We start from the raw sequence: 21,185 nt of genomic DNA on the forward strand, positions 1-21,185 counted from the left end.
TACTAAACAAAAATCTTATTTCTTATTTTTCATTTTCACTTTTCCTCTCCTTCTCTAAACTCACTTGTACATATTAAATATATTTTATTATATATTAAATATAATGTGTAGAATATATAACATCTATAAAATATTATAAACAATCTATTGTCTCCACAGATGGAATGAGTGCTACTGGAAAGCAAGGACTACTTTTCACATCTCCAACAACTAGCACTACGCATTGTCTCTGTGACATTGACAGTACTACTTAGTTTTTTTTTTTTTAATAGATCTCTTTCCTTTTTATATGACCTTCACACAAATACATGTATATGTCTCCATAGCCATATGGAAATATAGACATATGTATATATGTATATATATATTTATGTATGTTTCTTTCCTTTTTATATGACCTTCACACAAATACATGTATATGTCTCCATAGCCATATGGAAATATAGACATATGTATATATATATTTATGTATGTTTTCATATATGTATGTTGTGCTTCCTTTTTGAAGAGGACCAAAATGTATTAGAGTCAAGTTACATTATATCCAAATGTGACTGATCAGTTCAAAATGCTGTTGTACTATAAGTTGTGCATAGATAGTCCATGTTCATATTTGGGACAGATTCTCTAAATTTGTACATCTTGTTTTTTTTTTTTTTGAACTACTTCTATTTGTTTGCTCATGGTGCACAGTACCTTTTCTGATGAGTGTACGCAGGGCTCAGTGATCCTATGTCAGTGTCTCTCATTACTTTGAGAGTGTCCTTATATTGCTTTTTCTGATCATCATGTGAATATTAGTGTGTGTGTTCTCCATAAAAGAGAATATTATGGGCATATATTTGGCAATCAAACAATGTGTCTATCCCAATAGGGTTGTAATCTCTGCAATAGTTTGAATGCTTGGCAGTTTAGTTCAAGAAAGGACCTCACTGACTAGTGTCTTATCCTGCCAGATGATCTTCAGAATTTTCCTAAGACAATTCAAATGGAAGCAATTCAACTTCCCAGCATGGTGCTCATATACACTCTAGGTTCCACAGAAAAACAACAATGAAGTCAGTAAAGTGAATCTATAGATCTTCATTTGGGAGTCAGCCCAATACTTTTTTTCCTTTGGAACCTTCCAGACACTTGGCTAGCTCTGGCAATGCATGTAATAAGTTGATTATCAATGCACACATCCCTATAAAGTATACTGCCAAGCTAAGTAAACTTATTCACAGCATTCAAAATCTCTCCACTTGCTGAAACCAATGATTCCACATATGGATAGTGTGGTGCTAGCTCATGGAGCATCTTTATTTTCTTGGAATTAATTTTAAGATCAAACTTAGCATGAAAAGCAAAGATTGAATAATACTTTGTTACATCTCAGATTCAGGGACTGCACTGACTAAATAATCATCTGCAAAAAAAAAAAAAAAAAATCATGCATCAAGACTCCCTACACTCTAGTCTTTGCTTGTAGACTTTTCAAGTTGAATTTACCATCAGTGTGGTATCTGACCTTGATGTCACAGGTTCAGTGAAGGTGCTAGACTAGATAAGTGAAAACATCATGCTAAAAAGCAATGGAGCAAGCATACACTCTTGTTTCACTCCATTAGTGACTGGGAAACCATGATAGCATTGTCCATTATATGTATGTATATGTGTATGGAGGTATATGTGTATTAATATTATATTAATAGCTAATGATTATTGCATATACTAATTTTACTGAGATCTTAGAATTTAGAAAATTGGGGAATAAAAAGAACTGGAATTCTATGATACAACTTTTGGGTGAAATAAAGTAAAGTTATTTGAAGGGTGGATATATAAGACCATCATACAGAACTGTGAAGAACCCTAGATATGGATAAGGCATGAATAATTCCCCATGAAGACAGGATGTTGATCCAATAAATATTTCTAAATAACTATATAAATTTAACCAAATAACCTGATTACTTTTATCTTTAAAATTGCAGGATTGAAGTATATGGTCCTTGATCTTCAAAGTAGTAGGGTAAAGCACTTTTTACATGAAGAAATTATTTTTTATGTGCTGGAAATGAAAGATTACTGAGCTTAGAGGCTATCTCTACAGAATTTCCTTAGCTATAAAATTAGGGTATTGGACCAAGAGCTCATTAAGATCCCTCAATTTCTAAATACTATAAATGTTTGTTCCCATTTATCTAAGTGAACCTTCTAAGTCCAAAGCTACCAAATGACATCATTATGCATTGTAAAAAGGCAAAAAGGAACAAGGGCTACAAAATAATTTTCTATTCATTCTTATACAATAATCAAACTAAATAGGCATAGAATCTAATATAATTTATTTTTGGTATGATTGATCTACCCAGCATGTTTAATATAAACATTTGCAGTTGACAATCAAAAGGAATTTCCATTCTGACATTCTCTCTTCCTATTCAGTCATTCATTTATAAAAAATTTATTTATGCCATGAGTCTTTGTGCCACAGTCATTTTCAGATAAACCCACTCCTCTTCCCCCCCAATTACACATTTGAACTATCCCTTTTAACAAAAATCAGTTAAGTAAAAGCACAACTAATACAATAACTACTTCATTTAATATATATGACATTCCTACAGAGAGAGGCAGAACTTCAGAACAGTTATTGGCTTTTTACTTATTCAGAGTTCAGTTTCACTTTAATAATATTTTCTATTATATTAAATATTACAAAATTATTCTTCTGGGTTTATCAAGTCTTATGATCACATCTTCAGAGGCTCTATTTTGTCTCATAGACAAAATACAAACTCCTTTGTGATAGCTGAAGAAATCCAAGAGGGGGAAGGACTCAGAAGGAGCACAGTGATTTTTTTTGGTCCCCAAAATAAACACTTTTTTTATGGAAAAAAAGTATAAACCACACCCTTTATCTCCAATAAAAATGCCAAAGACCCCTCTGCATCAGTGTTATCAGCAAGTGAATCAGTCCAATAGAGTAGAATGTAATGAGTTTAGATGGAAGCTTTAGAAACTGAAATTTTAAAAATCTGATCCTACTCTCCAAATATTGGTGCCATTAGATAGCTAAGTGACACAATGTATAGAATTTTGGATATAGAGCTTAAAAGAGTTGAGTTAAAATACTCCCTTTGACATTTATTAGACTTTAAACAACTCACTTAATGTCTCCAATTTTGTTTTCTGATGTAAATGAGGGGTTTAAATTTGATAACCTTTAAATCTATGGTCCTCATATTTCATTTTAATATCTTTGCTTTACTTTCCTTCTTTGGGGAAAGGACTATCTTTGTAGTAGATGGGGTTTTCTATCAAAAATGGGGATTGTCTCTGGTTTCTCAATAGAAGCTAAAGACTATAGGGAATGACACCTCACAGATAGGTTCTTTGTCCACTCTAATAGCCTTGAACTAGATTATCTCCTTTAAGGCAAATAAATGCCATTCAGAAATGTGATAAATCTAAGGTGTTGTGAAAAATCAAAGGTAAATCCTTCTCTACCCACTGTATATTCCAAATGGAGTAGACAACCAGCCCATATCCCTTTTATGTGAACAAAAAGTACAAAGAAGACTGGAGGCATCCTCTGACCACTTATCAACCTGTGCCCAAATGTTGAACCAAAAATGATGAGAAACCTTCCAATTTCCCCTGAACCATACAAAAGCCCCTCTACTGAAAAAAAAAAAAACCCAAACCAAAGTGGTTTAGTGGAAGCCCAAGCCTGTAAGCTATAGGATCTGGTTCCCATGAAGGGGATCCAAGATTGATATGAGGCAAATAATCAAGTTATAAGGAAGACATAGTTTTTCTAACATTTTAATACTCAATTCACAAATCACAACACAAAGAGAATTACGTTTTCTAACAAGTCTGTTCTGCATTGAAATACACAAAAATTATTAATACTTTTCTGCATTTTTCATATACACATCTTATTTAGTTGGTAAAGTTTTAAAATAAATACATCCACAATCTCTTTTTTAAATTTACTGTATTTGTAACTTAAAGAAAAAAGAAATTACACTTCATGGAATTCATGACTATACAGGAAATAGTAACAAAAAGTTGTTGTCTATTCTTGAAGAAGACTATGATATCAGGGAGGAGATGCAATGACATGTAAGTGAATGAGATTTGAAAAAATCCCCTTTGTGTCACCATTTGATAGCAGGTGGTGGAAAAGAGCATTATATATACATATATAGATATACACATGTATACATTGTATTTATTATATAAATTGTGTATATATATATATATATATATATATATATACATGCATGCATTGTACCTCTCTCCTCCTCTACTTTTAAAGTCCTTGAATTTGATATTTGACACATTTTGACCAAAAAAAATTCTACAGGTAAGCTTCTATGCTCAGCATGGGGAGAAACAGAACTAGCAGTAGCAGTTACTGGTGGGAACACAGATGGAGACAGCAGTAAGGACCAAGAACTGCTATATGAGCAGAGGACTCTGGACTATTGGTTCTACCTCCATATTCAGATCCACCCATTCTCCATCCTCAAGACAAGAAAGGAGGAGTGAGGCTGACTTGTTTCTTCAAAGCTTGAAGCTTTTGGGGAATTGAGTGGGGAGAGATAGTTAAATTGCCTTTGTACCAATTTCAGGATAGATAAAAAGAGAAAGAAACACAAAGAAAAAGAGTAATTATAAGCTAAAATGGGAGTACAGGGTGCCTGAATCAGGAATCTGACCTGACATTTAATTAGTTGTGTGACATTGGGCAAATCACTTCACCCTGTTTGCCTTAATGCCTCCTGTGTAAAATGAACCGGAGAAGAAAATGGCCAACCACTCCAGCATCATTGTCAAGAAAACCTTAAATGAATCAAGAAGAGTTGGACACAACTGAACAATAACATAAACCCATGCTATCCTTATTAATTTTATGACTTTTTTAGATTATTAAAGTAGGTTCTAATATTAATTAAGTGAGCACATAGTTGTAAAAGCAAATTAGATTCTGCTGTTACCTGCTTGTTTGGTAATGCTATATTAATGAATAATATTGTTGCTACTGAGGCATCAATTTAGTGAAATGAATATAATTAGGGGTCTTAAATTAGAGTGACTTAGTCTAGCCTCAATTACTTTTAATCCTGGACAACTCACTTCACCTCTGTCTCAGATCTGTCAATTGTAAAATGGGGATATAATTGTGAAATACATATAAGAAAACATTTGTAAAGCACTTACCACAGTGCCTGGTTCATAGACTATATAAATGCTTATGATTATTATTAATGAAGGAGTGGCATAAGAAACAATAATAAAATGTACTTTCAATCCACAAAACACCTTTATAGGGCTAAGTTAAATTTAGGTAGTTCTCTCATTGACTAGAATATAAAGAAAGCCAAGGACTTTAGGGGCAGAAAACCATTGTGATTAAATGAGCTCCTTCTACAGAGAGACAGCTTCATTAGTTGGAAGTGGAACTGACCTCTCATTTCACTTTTTTTTTTAAAGAAAGAAAAAACAAAATTATGTAATTTAGAATAGAGCTGAAACATCTCGAGGCTATTGATTCAAAAAAATTAAATTGTTACCTACACAGTAGAAAATTATCCAGATTTTTTATGTACAATTTAAAAAAAAAAACTTTTAAAAGGAAGAAAAGATATCAGAGATGTTCTTGCAAGGAAGCAGAATAGGCAAAATAGGTACCTTATCTACTACATTAAAACATTAATGGAGGGAAAAGATTAGACAAAATTATACAATATTAATTAGAGAAGAATTGGTCCAAGAGAAGAAGTATGAACAAATATACAGGCCAAATAAAACAGGAACAGAAGTGCAACCTTTAAATCATGTGGTAAACACTGTTAACATGTAATTTGGCATGCTAAATAAATTTTATTAACCATGAACCTTGAAAGGAGGATTTAGACTATGTGAAGAAAGCATAGTTTCCTCTCATAATAATTTACCTGATCCATTGTTGACTTTGTTTCATATTTTTACTTCTTCAATCTAAAAGCTTTTTTTCAGAAAACAAATCTATTGTTGAAGAGTGGCCTCTGAAGACTTTCCCAGTGATAATAAATTTAATTGCTCTTCGAAACCAAGGGTAAAAGAAAGCATAAATCAGAGGATTCATGGCTGAGTTATAATAGGTAAGCCAAATGAAAATCTCATAAATATAAGTTGGGGTGATGAACCCAAGGTAAGCATCAACTAGTGTCTCAATGAAATAAGGGAACCATGAAATCACAAATGCAATCACAGCAATACCCAGAGTTTTTGCTGCTTTTCTCTCCCTCTTGGACACTCTGGCTTTGTAACTCTCTGAGGATGATTCAGTTTGGTTGCTCATACTTTCAATCTTTCTAGCCTGTTGTTTAGCTACTAGAAAAATCTTACAATAAAGAATGACCATAACCAGAGTGGGAATAAAGAACAATAGAAAATCTACCAGTACCCAGTTTTGATTCATTGCAATTTGACAACCTCCCACACAGGTAAGAGCACTTACTAATTCTTCCAGTCCATCATCATTAGCACCTGTGTAAAAAAGTGAAAAACTGTATGTAGTGGCAAGGAACCAGGACAACAAGATGCATATTCCTGAAACTGACAGAGTGAATTTGGTTGGATAAACAAGAGGGTCAGTAACAGCAATGTATCTATCAATGGAGATGAAGCACAAGTGAAAAATAGATGAATAACAAAATGATCCATCAAAAGATGAGTGAAATTTACAATAACTCTCCCCAAAGTACCAACAACTCTCCACCAACCTCACCATACTGAAGGGCATCACAGTGACTCCCACCAAAAAATCAGCACAAGACAAGGAGGCAATGAGAAAATTGGCTGGAGAGTGCAGCTGTTTGAAGTGAAGGATTGAAATCATGACCAGAAGGTTTCCAAAGACAGCCAGCACAATTCCAAAACCAAATACCAGGTAGAGGAAGACTCGGGGTCCAAGGGAGTAGGAAGTTTTAATGCAGGACCCATTGATGTTCTCATAGCATAGCTCTATAGCTACAAGCTGGTTCCCATTGCTACTATTTATCATTCTTCTTTCTCAACTTATAAACTTCTTTTTTGTCTTTGCATTCACAAAAAAGTTATCATTAACATTTCCAATATTCCTGGGGGAAAAAATAAGGTAACTGCATGTCTGTACAAAGTCAAATACTATGCTTTATGAATCCATTTCACTGAGATAATATTTCAAAAGCTCTTAACACTTTGCCAGGCACAGTAAACACTATAAATGCTTAATCTCTTCCCCGTTTCCTACAAACTATGAAGCCCCTATCCTGTATATTCAGTATAATACTCAGTAAAACTGATTCCTCTAATCTAAAAACCATTAAAGCTTTAGCAAAGTCTACTAAAGATCTGCACCAAGACAGTCAATGTGTATGTGCCTGCTAACATTTCCCTCTAATCCTCTCATTCTGCACTTCTGATAAGGTTCTCTGTAAAGTTAAGTGAGATACTAAAGGATTCCTCAGTTCAAGGATCACCTTTTATTTGCCCTACTTCATGTTGTCAACTCTGAGTTAATGCCCAAAGTACTTCAACCTTTTGAGACCTCAGCCAGAGAAGTGCCAGAAAACTCCTAAGATACAATCCCTACAGGGTTATGTGTGAACTTAGAGAAGAAACTTTTTTCCAACAACCATTAGTAAAGAATTTCTTCTGTCATGCTACTATGTACTTTCTAGGAATACAAATAATCCATTTTATTTTGTAAGATTTGCACATTTAGGTTTGTTGGGATTTTTTGGTGATTATTTTATGGATTTTGTTTTTGATGATTGAATTCATGGAGAATGTATTGCCATCTCGTATGTATGCATGCATGCATCTATCTATCTATATGTGTGTGTGTATATATATATACTCATATATAAGATGCAGTTATATATGTACTTTTATACACACACAAGTAGCTATGTATGTTTGCATATGTTTGTAAGTGTGGTTATACCCTCTACATTTATATAAAAGCATACCTATATGTGAAAATATATGTGTATACACACACATATGTACTTATATTTTAAAAGTTTCTCCTAATCATTAAACAGTAATCTTTACTTAGGTATTGATTTCCCATGTTAGAGTTTAACTCGTCAATAGCATTTTAGATATTTTTCCATTGTTAGCTGATCCCCAAATCACAAGCATATCAGTAATTGTTTCTTCTATTCTTCAAGTCTTTTCAGCTTTGACCTGCCTGAATATACTTGAATTCATTTTCAGAATTTTAGAAAACCCTTGATCATTTCCTTGTTAAATTAAGGCATCAGATAAGGATTGTATTGGAACTCTGAATACATATTATACTTAGATATATCATATATATATATATATATGTGTGTATGTATTTGTATATAAAGATACATACATATAGGCATATATTTCATCAATGTGAGAAATCTCCAATATAGACATAACTTTCTACAAAGCAAATTGGCAACTACCATATAATTTACAATCCTATAGAATTCTGGGAGAGGGGTAAGGGAAGGAGAAGGGGGAAAAGAGGGATAAGGTTTTTGAGAGGCTAAAAAACTTTCTCAGAAACCAGCATGCATCAGAACTCAGGTCTTCATAATTATAAAGGAAGTTCTTCTTTTATTCGATGCTGCTTCTAAATATAGAGAGCATCACAAAAGTAGTAGTCCAGTTTTAAACTTTATTAAGTACACTAAGACTTTAGTAGCTTAAGATTAGAATAAGATATAAGCACATATGCCTTTATACACACATAAAATATATGTACACAGAACATGTATATATAATATGCAAATAGAATTATAAACACATATGTGTATATATGTGTATGTGTGTATATTTTATACATATATATATATATATATATCCCCTCTTCTATTCATATGAGAGCCATGTTTGCATTGTATAGGAAATAAAACAAGATGTCAGAATTAAGTAATATCTTGAAATTCAAATCAACATTTGGCCTCTTTCTGTGTAGCATAAAGAATTCCACAACTTGTAGGTAAGATGTGAATCCAAACTGGAGTAAGACTTCACACCAATGCCTTTCTCCAAGCTGAATTCTTTCCTGATAGATCTATTCAACAATTGCAATTGATTGGAGCTGTTTGTCCTTCATTTTTGAAAAGGATCAATGCTCACAAGGGGTGATGTCTTGATTTATGGATGAATGAGATTTGAGTCATATTTGGATAGTCATTAGCCTCATTTTCTCTATCAGAGTCAACAATGTCTAGTGGCAGGAAAAAGACTGCCAATGGCCTGCGATGCAACTTAATGGCTTTAATGTCTAACAAATTTTTAAGCACTGTGCAACAACTACTTCACCTGCCTTCATGTCTGTTGTTACAAATTGTTTTTATCTGCCTATTGCACAAGGATTCGCATCTTTGAGATAGACAAATCCCTAATTCACTGATGGGTTTGAAAATTGTCAGTTCTCCTCAATTGATTAGCCTTTCCACCAATACAGTCTCACTCAGGTTTGGCTTCTGCAGGCTTCAGCTTCTTATAGCTACAGGTAAGAATCGGCTGGTTGGTGGACACCAAAGTGGATGAGCAACCATGAAAATGGCTTCACACCAGAGGTTCTAGTCCTCCTGGAACACTGCATATTCCTTTGGACTGTACCTGTTATTTTATTGCTATAAGAAACTGTTGGTATGGAAACTCACCTCTGCATAATGACAGTTGTCAACATCTGTCATTTCTAATGCCTGAGAATTGGCTGCAGGCACCAAGAGGTATATGAGTTGCCCTTGATCACAAGTATATCACATGTCAGAGAAGATATGTTACTTGCCCTTGGCCAAAAGTATATTAAGTGTCAGACCCCAAGTCAAGATTCTGACTCCAAGACCAAGCCTCAATTCACTAGATCATGTTGCTTTTCTTTGCATTAATTATAAATAAGGAGATGTCCTAATCTAGGTATGTAATAATTTAATTGCTATAATATACACATAAAAAGATAGTAAGCCCTTATTGTGTCCTGCTTTCTAGAGCCCCCACACTGGGATGATTACAATATCCTGTCCTAGTGGAGAAGTGATGAGGCAGGACTCCTATGGATAGTGGAAATATGGAATCCATTTATTCCCAGATCTTTCCCCTTTTTATACCCTCATACCCTTATGTAACAAAAACAACACTGGGCATGCAGCAAATATATACTCTGCACGTGGGACAACATAAATAACTTGCTATTGTATGTAGTTTGCCACCTGGCATCACTCTTCCACCTGGTTTCACTCTGCTTCAATCACAACACAGGTTGTCATCACCCCCTGACTTCTCAGGAAGGGCAAGAGCCCTTAAGGGAGATGGGGAGTCAAACCAGACATTATTAGCAGTCCCTCTGGGATGAAGGGTCTTATACCTCATCCAGAGTTCCCCCACTGTCTGTGATTCTCTACAAGACATTATTTGGAAAGCTAGATGTTCATTGTATAAAATGCTAAATCTGGAGTCAGAAAGAGTTATCTTCCTGAGTTCAAATCTGGTCTCAGACACTTCTTAGCTCTGTGATCCTGGGCAAGTCACTTAATACTGTTTGCCTCAGTTTCCTCCTCTGTTAAATGAGCTGGAGAAAGAAATAGCATATTTTCCCCATATCTTTACCAAAAAAACCAAATGAGGTTATGAAGAGTCAGTGCAACTTTTGTCTCACTTAAATCCAATTAATGGGTATATCAAAATATCATCCCATGATATCACTGGCATGTTCAAAAATAAAGGATGAACAACAGGAAGGAGAGAGACTGAAAAAGCCAAGATGGAGGAAGGATTTGGTAGCACTTCAGTGACTTTATAACCCAGAAAAGAAACACTTTGGATTTTTTCATGAAGAAATATGAACCAAACTCTTCACCTTCAGTGAGATGCAGAGGATTTCTCAGCATCTGTTTTGCCAGCAAGGAAACAGTCCAACAGAAAAGAGTATAATCTATTTGAATGGAGAAGCTTCAGAAACATCCAGTTGATAATGAAGCTTTCATAATGTGAGCTTAAGAGGCACAATGTAGAGAGTGTTGGATGTGGAGTTGGAAAGACCTGAGTTCAAATCATCTCTAAGACATTTGTTACCTGTGTGAGCCTGAACAAGTCACTTAAATTCTCTGACATTTATTTCCTTATCTGTAAAATGAAAGGCTCAGACTTGACTTCTTGGTTCCATTTCACCTCTAGATTTATGCCCTTATTAATGATTTTGGTATCTTCATTTTATCTCATTTCAACTTGATCTCTCTTAGAGAGAGAACATTTTGTAAAAGCATATTGAGATGTCTAGCTGATAAGAATATGATCTGTTTCAGGGTTTTTCAATAGCACTATAGGAATGACCCTCCTCACAGATGAGCCCTTTGTCCACTATAATTATACTGAATTAGATTCTTTTTTAAGGCAAATGTCAGCACAACCAGCAGAGATCCCTTCTAGAAAGTGCAAAGAAGATTGAGTACATTCTTTGATCACTTACTACACTATGCTCATGTGTTGAACAACAAAAGATGAAAAACTTTCAATTTTTTCTGCACCATAGGCAAGTTTCTCTTTAAAGAATCTGTGCTCTAGTGGAAGTCTAGGCCTATAAACTGGAGGATTTGGTTCCTACCAAGGACATCCAAGACTGATATGATACCTTGTATTAAATTATGAGGAAGACAGAGTCTGTCTGACATTTTAATATTTCGTCCACAATCATAGCACAAGGGATATCATGTTTTCCAACAAGCCTGATGATCATTGAAATGCACAAATATTATTAAAACATTATAACATTTTACACCTCTAATTTATTTCTTGAATATATAAAATAAATATATTCACCATCTCTTTGTAAATTTCTTGTACTTTTTACTTAAAAAGAAAAGAAACTAAATTCTATGGAGTTATGACCATGCAGCAAAATATGTATTGGTTACAACCATTTTTGATAGCATGTGGTAGGCAACAGCATAATAATATGTATATGTTTGTGTATATGTATGTGTGTGTGTCTAAAATGGCAATTGACACCTAAAATCAGTGCTTTCTAACATGAATTCTATGGCTCTCTAGGTTATTAATTTCAAGTTAGAATAATGAGCAAATAATACAAAAGTAAATTTTAATTATTTGCTATAATTGCTAGTTTGATTAAGTTACTAGTGTTGTGGAAGTATGTTATTGCTAATGGGGCAGTTAAATGAGAACTACCGACCTGGAATCAGGAAAACCTGATTTCAAATTTAGTATTTTTCACTTACAAACAATTCTGGCAATTCTCATAACCTCTCTGCCTCACTTTCCTCAACTCACCTATCTCCTAAGGCTCAAATGAGATAATATTTATAAAGTTATTGGAATAAAAGAAGGGAAAGAATCCCAAGAAATCAAAGAATTTTTTTTTAAATAGCTGAGACATTATGTAAATATTAATCATTTACAGTATTTTTCAGCAATTTTTAAAAATAGGTTAGAGAGACATATAACTGCCCAAACTCTGAAAGACAATATGATGTGGCTTAGAGGAAAAAATGATTGTTTTTCATCTCCTCTAACAGGTTTTACTAAGTTATTAGATTTAGCATTATCAATTCTAAATTAAGAATTAGGAATAGATCAGAAACTTATACTGAGAAAAATGCAAACTGAACTTCCATTGGACACCACAAGAACTTCTTTTATTTGAAGTAGCTCATAGTTTCATTTAATATTAGATTTCTTTATATTTCTTTGCTTTTGGTTGTTTTTCTTTTCTTTTACTTTCAATTATACTAATAACTTCGTGAACTATTTTGTTGTCATATCTTCATAAAACTGAGTTTTGGGAAGTAGGAGTAAAAACTCAGTGTAGAACATGAAATGAGGATGATAGTGTCTAATCTGATTTCAAGTTTAGAAAAATCAGTATCCATTGGACATACACATCCCATTAACAATTGTATTTTTCATTAAAATTTTATTTTTAAATTTATGAAATAGAATAAGCTTTCCCACAATGGAACACAATAAAAAAGGTGATTGCACATGAAACTGTAAATCCTCCATGGACAACACCTGTGTTGTGCTGATTTGTTTCTCCAAAGCTGGACTCCCCACTTGCCCTTTTGGAAATTGGTTGGGTAAGGAGGGATAGTTAAGTTACCTTTTGTTGCTAATTTAAGCAGAGTATTAGCATAGCATACCATTGTGGGTGGCAGAGGGAAGAAGGAAGGGGAGAGAGAGGAGGGAGGAAGAAAAGGGAAAAGGGAGAGAAGGGGGAAGAGTGAGGCAGAGAGGAAGAGAGAGAGAGAAATTGCAAGCTAAAATGAGGGAAGCTAGGTCTTATAGTAGATAGAGGACTGGACTTGCATTCAGGAATCTAGCCTCAGATGCTTAATTAACTCTATGACCTTGGGCAAGTCATTTAATTCTGTTTGCCCTAACACCTCCTCTGTAAAATGAGCTGCAGAAGGAATTGCCAAGAAAACCCCAAATGGAACAAAAAGAGTTCGACACTACTGGAAAGTAATCTAAAATCAATGCTGGCCCATATTAATTTTTATGACTTTTTTATATTATTAAAATAGATTCTTATATCAATAGAACAAGCAAATAGTTGTATTGAGGTTCATAGGGGATTCCAAAATGTTGGGGTTCCAGACTAGTATCATGAAGTATTTCAAAAAAATTTGTAGGCTCAGACCCATCTCCAAGTCAATGGTCAAAGTTTATTATAATTATAACACCAGCTAAAGCAAGCTAAGTTCCAAAAGAAGTTAGCAAAAAACTAGGGGCATCGGGGAAGTGTCTTTTTAGTCTTGAAATATCGCTAAGTCAAATGGCAGACAACCAATTTTGTTCCATATTTGTATCTCATTACTATTGTTCATTAGTCTCAGAAACCCCGAAGACTTAGCAAACTGGTCATATAGGGTAAACTGTGGTAGGATACCTTAAGGGAAGAATCACATTACTTCCATCTATATCACTTCCAAAACCAGATGTTTTTAGGGTCATTGCTACATCCTTCCTAAGGGCTAGCCCATATCAGTTATAAAAGCAAATTAGATTCTGTTGTAACTTCTGGTTTGGTAATGTTATATTATTGTGTTATATTGTTGCTAATGAGACAACTATTTGGTGTAGTGAATACAATTATGGGTCTAAATCTGAAAGACCTGAAACAGCTGCTTATGATTTTACAGAGTACTGGGGAAAGGATTAGGGGAAAGGATAAGATACTTTTTCAGATACCAGCATGTCAGAACTCATGTCTTTAATAAACAAAGCAATTCTTCCTTCTACTATTCAATGCTATAGCACCATATAGAGTGTGTCACAAAAGTAAATGCAAAAATTGCAATTTTTAATTTTAATTGCTTAAGACTACACTAACAATACCTTAAGACTACAATAAGACTACATATACAAATTAGACACACATATGTTTGCAAATATATATACATATAAAACATGCACAGATATTATATGGATACAGAACATATACACATATATACATATGTCAATACCTTTAAGACACGTGTGCATTGCATAGGAAATTGCAGAACAGGGTGTTAAAATTAAGTAATATGTTGAAATCCAAATCAATATTTGATTTATTTCATGACTTTCATGACTGGCACATAGAATTCCACAACTTGTTTGTAAGATGTGAAACCAAACTGGAATAAGACTTCACAGTGGTGGCTGCCTCCAAACTGTATTCTATCCTGATAGATCTACTCAAAAAACTGCAATTGGTTGGGCCTGGGATGCACTGTACCTGTTCTTTTTCCTACTTTTTGGAAGACTACACATAACTTCAAAGGGTGATGACTTGATTCATGAATGAATTGGAATTGAGTAACAGTTACACAGTTGTCGGCCTAACTCTTTCAGAGTCATGAAAGTCCAGAGGCAGAACAAAAGTGAGAGTGGCAATGGCCTGGGATGCATCTTGATGTCCTTAATGTCTGACAAAGCTCTGAAAACTCCACAGCAATTGTTTCAGCTGCTTTCACATTCATTGTAACAAAAGGTTTTCATCTGCCCATTTTGTAAGGTTGGATTGAGGTATTAGGGAGTCTTCACATGCTTGAGGTAGACATACCCCTGACTCACTAAGGGCTTGGGACTATTATTCATCTCCAATTTGCTTAGCCTCTCTGCCAAGACAACCGTACCCCGCTTTGGACTGCTTTGCAAGCTATAACTTCTTAGAACTACAGATGAAAACTGAATGACAGGTGAAAACTCAGAGAGCATAAAGGTGTAATGGGCTGAGGCTTGAGTTGATGCACTGAGGTCCCAAGTACGCGAGGCTAACTAGTAATTGGGCTATACTCTATTAATATACATGATTGGATAAAGAATGGTCCCTGCCCACTCTCCGTGCAAGTCCTGATGTGTTGTAGAGGAAATGACGATTTTGGTGGGTGGAGGCAGAGAGAGACAGGAAGAGAAGCTGGGAGAGATTGGTCCTGTCACTGACCCTCCCCCCCCCCCCCCACTGCCTCTCCTCCCCCCTCCATCCCGGAGGGTGGAGTTGGTGGAGGAGGGTCAATCACTTGCTCCTGGGGTGGGGCTGAAGCCGCCTCCTGAGGGGAAAGGTCACCACACCCTTGCTCACTTAAGTCTCCATGCCCTGTGGGGATATGGTCATTAATCTCTTCATTGTCTTCCTCCTTAATATCATGGCTAATTTGAGGAGGAGTGGAAGGAGCCACAGGGTTTTTTCTTTCTTCTAGGGATTCTTAGTGCTAACTGAAATACATTGTATAAATAAAATGCCTCGATGGAAATTGAATGAGGACCATATTCTCTGAAATGTATGGACATCTCTTGTCCAACCCGGGACCAGTTATCTCGAGAGATCTGCTCCTCCTCTACGATCCAAGGGGAGATGCAGTTTAATATACCCACAAATCTCGCTATCTGTTCCCAAGTTATAAGTAACCCATGTATTTCTGTCAGCTTAATCATGCTTTCTATAGCACCACTCTTGGGTGGGGTTGGGGGCGGGGATGGAGAGTCTTTAGCTAGCATTTGTCCCATTTTAGCCAAAAAAAAAAAAGATTACTGGTTTAGTTTTTAAGAAAATAAGTTCCTTATTTGTCTATTAACAATACTCACCTAAGTTCCTGGTCACCGGAGACTTCTTCAGTCCTTGGTAATCGCCAGGTGATGTGGAGAGACCCAGAAAGTGGTGAATGGAAAGGACCAGATAGGCTAACTGCTTTGGGGAGAGGGTTTGCTTGTATCTCTACAGGTGGAGAAGGAATCAGATGGGTGCCAACGAGACATATTCGCCTTGTCCATCGCAGTGAGACGGAGCAGACCTTTGAAACAAAGGAGAAGACCCAAGAAATATCGGGTGGTGCTGTTGCTGATTGTGCTCACCATTGAAAGAGCGTGGCAGTTATGGCGTTTGACTCATGGACATCAAAGATTGTTGGACTTCAAAACCCTCAGGAATCATTGGATTCTCTGAGCCATAGGACTTGAAAACTCTCAGGAATCATTGGATTCTCTGAGAAATGATAAGACTGTTACAACACTTCAAAATCTGCTGGAATCATTGGATTCCCTAACACATAAAAAGACTTTTGCAGGACTTCAAAAACTCAGGGGGATCATTGGATTCCCTGACATGTGAAACAATGGACAATAGATTGGTTTTGGACTATCTCTTGGCTGCTGAAGAAGGTGTATGTGTGACTGTTGTTTACATACCCTCCGTCTAGGACTTCTGGTGATCTTTTCCAACACCATGTTGATTTATATTGTTTGCTATTCCGCTACTTGCGTGTACAATTCATGTTTGTTACACCACATCGAGCCTGCACTGATTGAGGGGAGGGTCATCCGTAATAGCCTCTGCGTTATTGCTGTGTGCTTGTGTAATACCTCCCATGCTGATGGGTTTGTGCATAATAAGACCCTTCAGCCCAGAAACCCGCGAGCAACCCCCATTTCCCTTTGGTGCTTTTCATCTCCCTTCCTGAGATGTCAGGTAGGGCGTGATCATCTCCTTTTTAGTGCTTTCACCGCCTTTTCTGAGAAGTCAGGGAGGCTGTGATCACCTCCTTTTCGGTGCTTTCACCTCCTTCTCTGAGAAGTTAGGAAGGCTGTGATCACCTCCCCTTGGGGGCTCTGACCTCCCTGAGGAATCAGGGATGGCATGACCACCTGTGTTCTAAAATAAAAGAAAACGGGAGATGTAATGGGCTGAGGCTTGAGTTGATGCACTGAGGTCCCAAGTACATGAGGCTAACTAGTAATTGGGCTATACTCTATTAATATACATGATTGGATAAAGAATGGTCCCTGCCCACTCTCTGTGCAAGTCCTGATGTGCTGTATAGGAAATGACGATTTTGGTGGGTGGAGGCAGAGAGAGAGACAGGAAGAGAAGCTGGGAGAGATTGGGCCTGGGTTCGAGACTCCTAGCTTCTGGTTGTGTGGCTGCTGGTCGAGCTAGCTTCTTGACTCAGCTGCACACATTGCTATCGCCAATTCTCTTCCACCTCCGATCTTTCTTCATTGAGAATAAAGACTGACGATTTTCCCCTAACCTGAATTCCTGTCTCGTGCTGATTTTAAAATACACGATCTTCACATAAAGGGCCCTGAAAATGTCTTTTAACCCTTCACATGAGAAGTTTTAGTTCTCTTGAAGCATTCTATACAGCTCTGGATAATACCTACCTGTTATTTCACTGCTGTGAGGAACTGAAAGTATGGAAACTCCCTCCACTAATGATGGCTGACAACTTGTCATTTCTTTTTTGTTGTTGTTTTGTTTTGTTTTTTTGCTGAGGCAATTGGGGTTAAGTGACTTGCCCAGAGTCACACAGCTAGGAAGTATTAAGTGTCTGAGGCCGGATTTGAACTCAGGTCCTCCTGACTTTAGGGCTGGTGCTCTATCCACTGTGCCATCTAGCTATCCCCTTGTCTGTCATTTCTAATGGATAACATTTGGCTGCAGGCATTGAGTGGGCATGTAACTTGCTTGGGTCAAAAGTGTATTAAGTGTTAGAAGTAGGAGAAGATCCCAAGACTCCACATGAAGATTCTGACTCCAATACCAAGTCTCAATCTACTGTTATGCTGCTTCTTTCTGCATTAATTAAAAATAAGAAGAGTATCCTACTCTGTACACAGTAACTTAATGGCTATAAAATACACATTAGGAATAGGATGATAACCCCTATTTAGGTAGGTAGTTAGGCAGAAGATAGCATGTTGGACCTGGAATCATGAAGACTCATTTTCCTAATTTCAATTCTGTCTACAGGCATTTCCTAACTGTATGACCCTGGGCAAATCACTTAACCCTGTTTGCCTCAGTTTCCTCCTCTTTAAAATGACCTGAAGAAAGAAATGGTAAACTACTCCAGTATCTTTGCCAAGAAAATTCAAAATGGGGTCACACAGAGTAAGACATGACTGAAACAACCAAATAAAAAAGCCCCTGATTAAAATGATCACCATTTCTAGTGAGTACAGATCTTTCTCTGATCTAGTAGAGGGAAAATCAATGTTTTTCAAGGTCATGTCACATCTAAATGTGGATGCATTTAGAATAACATAGTCCAAGTTGAGTAGTACCTCTGAGCATATAACACTGATAGCTTCATCTCATTTTGCCTTGTTCTTCTTATACCTAACAGGGGCATGAACTTGTCCTGTTAGTCTATTTTTATTTCAAATACTAACACTGAAGCAATGACACTGAAAGGGCTTATCCAGGTTCTTGGGGATGTTCTAGAACTTAATGAGTACTTCTTAGATCCATTCTATCCTTGGTAATATCATCACCCTCATCATCTCTTGCCTGAATTATTGGAATTTGCTCCAAATAACTCTCCCTGACTCAAGACTTTTCTTTCTCTCATTTTCCACTACTAAAGTATTTCATTAAATCATTAATAATTAAATTCAATCATTAAAGAAAATTGGCTTGATATACAAAAATCAGAGGATAAAAGTTATTGAAAGAATCCAATGATCATCTTCTGAAAGAAACCCCAAAACGAAAACTTCAAGGAATAATATAGCTAAATTCCAGAACTATCAAATCAAGGAGAAAATACTGGAAGCAGCCAGAAACAATTCAAGTATCCTGATAAATTAGGATTACCTGGTAGAGGATTCTTAGGGAGTTAATTGATGATTTGTTCAATTTCTTTTTCCAAAATGCACTATTTAAGTATTTTATTTTCTCTTCTGTAATTAGTATAGTCTATATTTTTGTCAAGACATCACTCCATGATATCACTGGTCCTCCTCAAAAATGAACAATGAACAACAGGAAGTGGAGCCATGTGGTATAGTGGAAGGATAGGTATTTTGATATCAAAGATCTTAGTTCTTTTACTTTTTCTACCACTTATTTTGGGGGAACTTAAGGCGAGTTGTCAACTCTCTCTAAAACTCAATTTTTTTTTTTTTATTTTCAAAATGAAGGTGATTGGAGTACGTGACCATTAAAGATCTTTAGAAGTTTCTACATCTAAAATCTTATATAGTTCCCTTGATAAACTATAACATCTTTGAGGATCAGATCTGTTTCATTATTTGCTTTGTGTTGCCAGAAATTTGCAGTGTCAATAATGATTTTTGCCTTGCCTTGATCACATTTCCCTTTTATTCATTTCAATAAACAACACACTGGGGCTCAATGAATTCTAATTTAAAGTTGCTTTCCTAAGAATCAATATCATATGAAGTCTAAGTTCTTAAATTTTTCCAGTTTAAGTAGCAAAAAAACTTAGTCAAGTAAAGAGAAATGCTTTATAGTACACAGCTCAATTCCTTTGAAAGTATTTAGAAAATGTTGCAATACTATTCAGAAATAGTCTCTAGTGAAAGAAATAGTACTCTAGTGAAAGCTCAAGCATAACAATTGTAGGATTTGGTTTCCACCAAGGGTACCCAAGAGTGATATAAGGTAAAGTCCTCAGTTATAAGGAAGACACACTTTGTTCAACATTTTAATATTCAACTTACAAATCACATCAAAAATAAAATCATGTTTTCTAACAAGTGGGTTCTGCATTGACATACACAAAATTATTAAAATATTTCATATCTATCTATCTACATATATGATTTAATTCCTAAAGATTTAAAATAAATACAATCACAATCTATTTTTTAAATTTACTGTATTTTTTACTGGATGAAAAAGGAAACTACATCCCATGGAATTGAGTACTATACAGCAAAAAGTAAGAAAAAGTTTCTGTAGGTTTTCCATTCTCAAAGAGGTCCATGACATCAGGAAGGTGATGCCATGACATGTAAGTAAGGGGTGGGGTGTGCAAAGTCATCAATCTCATCTTTTCTTCCAGTCATGTAGGTCCAGTAGCAAGACGTAGATCAGGAAAGCTGAAGAGGACATGGAAGTAATGGGAAAGTCTGGTCCAATGCCCAATCATTTATTAAGGCTAGGTATCCAGAGATTGTTTTTTGTCCTTAAAGAGAATCATGACATGAGAGGTATGATGACAGGAATTGAAAATAAATTGCATTTTAATAAGGGACAGTTGTGTAAACTCACATGAGTCTATTATGAACATCATAGGAGTTTATATGAAAAGTATAACATAAGTAGTTGCAACATATTTGATAACATGTCCTAGACAATAGCTTTACATTTATACATCTGTATACACATACATGCATATATATTGCAAGTATAACCTAAAATTGGGCCAGCTAGATGAGGTACTGTGAAGAGTGCTGGGCTTGGATTAAGGAAGACTCATCTTTGTGAGTTTGAATCTGACCTCAGGCACTTAGGCACTGTGTAAACTTGGGCAAATCACTTACACTGTTTGTTTTAGTTCCTTCTTTGTAAAATGGAGAAGAAAATGGCAAACCACTCCAGCATCTTTCCTAGGAAAACCTCAAATGCATCAAGAAGAGTTGGACACAACTGATTGACAACCTAAAACCACTCCTGTCCCATATTAATTTTATGACTTTTTAAAGATTATTAAAGTAGTCTCATATTAATTAGGTTTAAGGAAATAGTTTAAAAAGCAAATTAAATTCTGCTGTTACTGCTGCATTGGTAATATATTATTGAATCATATTATTATTAATGAGGTGTGCTTGATATAGTGGATGTAATTATGGGTTTTAAGTCAGTAAGACCTGAATACAGATCCAGCCTCAGACATTTGTAATCTTAGACAAATCACTTCAAT

General features: G+C 35.7%; 1 protein-coding gene across 1 annotated transcript; it reads right to left on the reverse strand.

Annotated features, from left to right (window-relative positions):
- Nucleotides 1–5,992: 5,992 nt before the first annotated feature.
- Nucleotides 5,993–7,045, reverse strand: LOC116423563 (trace amine-associated receptor 9-like). Its single transcript, XM_031968543.1, has one exon. The coding sequence runs from the start codon at nt 7,043–7,045 to the stop codon at nt 5,993–5,995; it is 1,053 nt and encodes a 350-aa protein (XP_031824403.1).
- Nucleotides 7,046–21,185: the final 14,140 nt, after the last annotated feature.

The sequence above is a fragment of the Sarcophilus harrisii genome, chromosome 4 (assembly GCF_902635505.1).
Source record: "Sarcophilus harrisii chromosome 4, mSarHar1.11, whole genome shotgun sequence".
Classification (NCBI taxonomy): domain Eukaryota; kingdom Metazoa; phylum Chordata; class Mammalia; order Dasyuromorphia; family Dasyuridae; genus Sarcophilus; species Sarcophilus harrisii.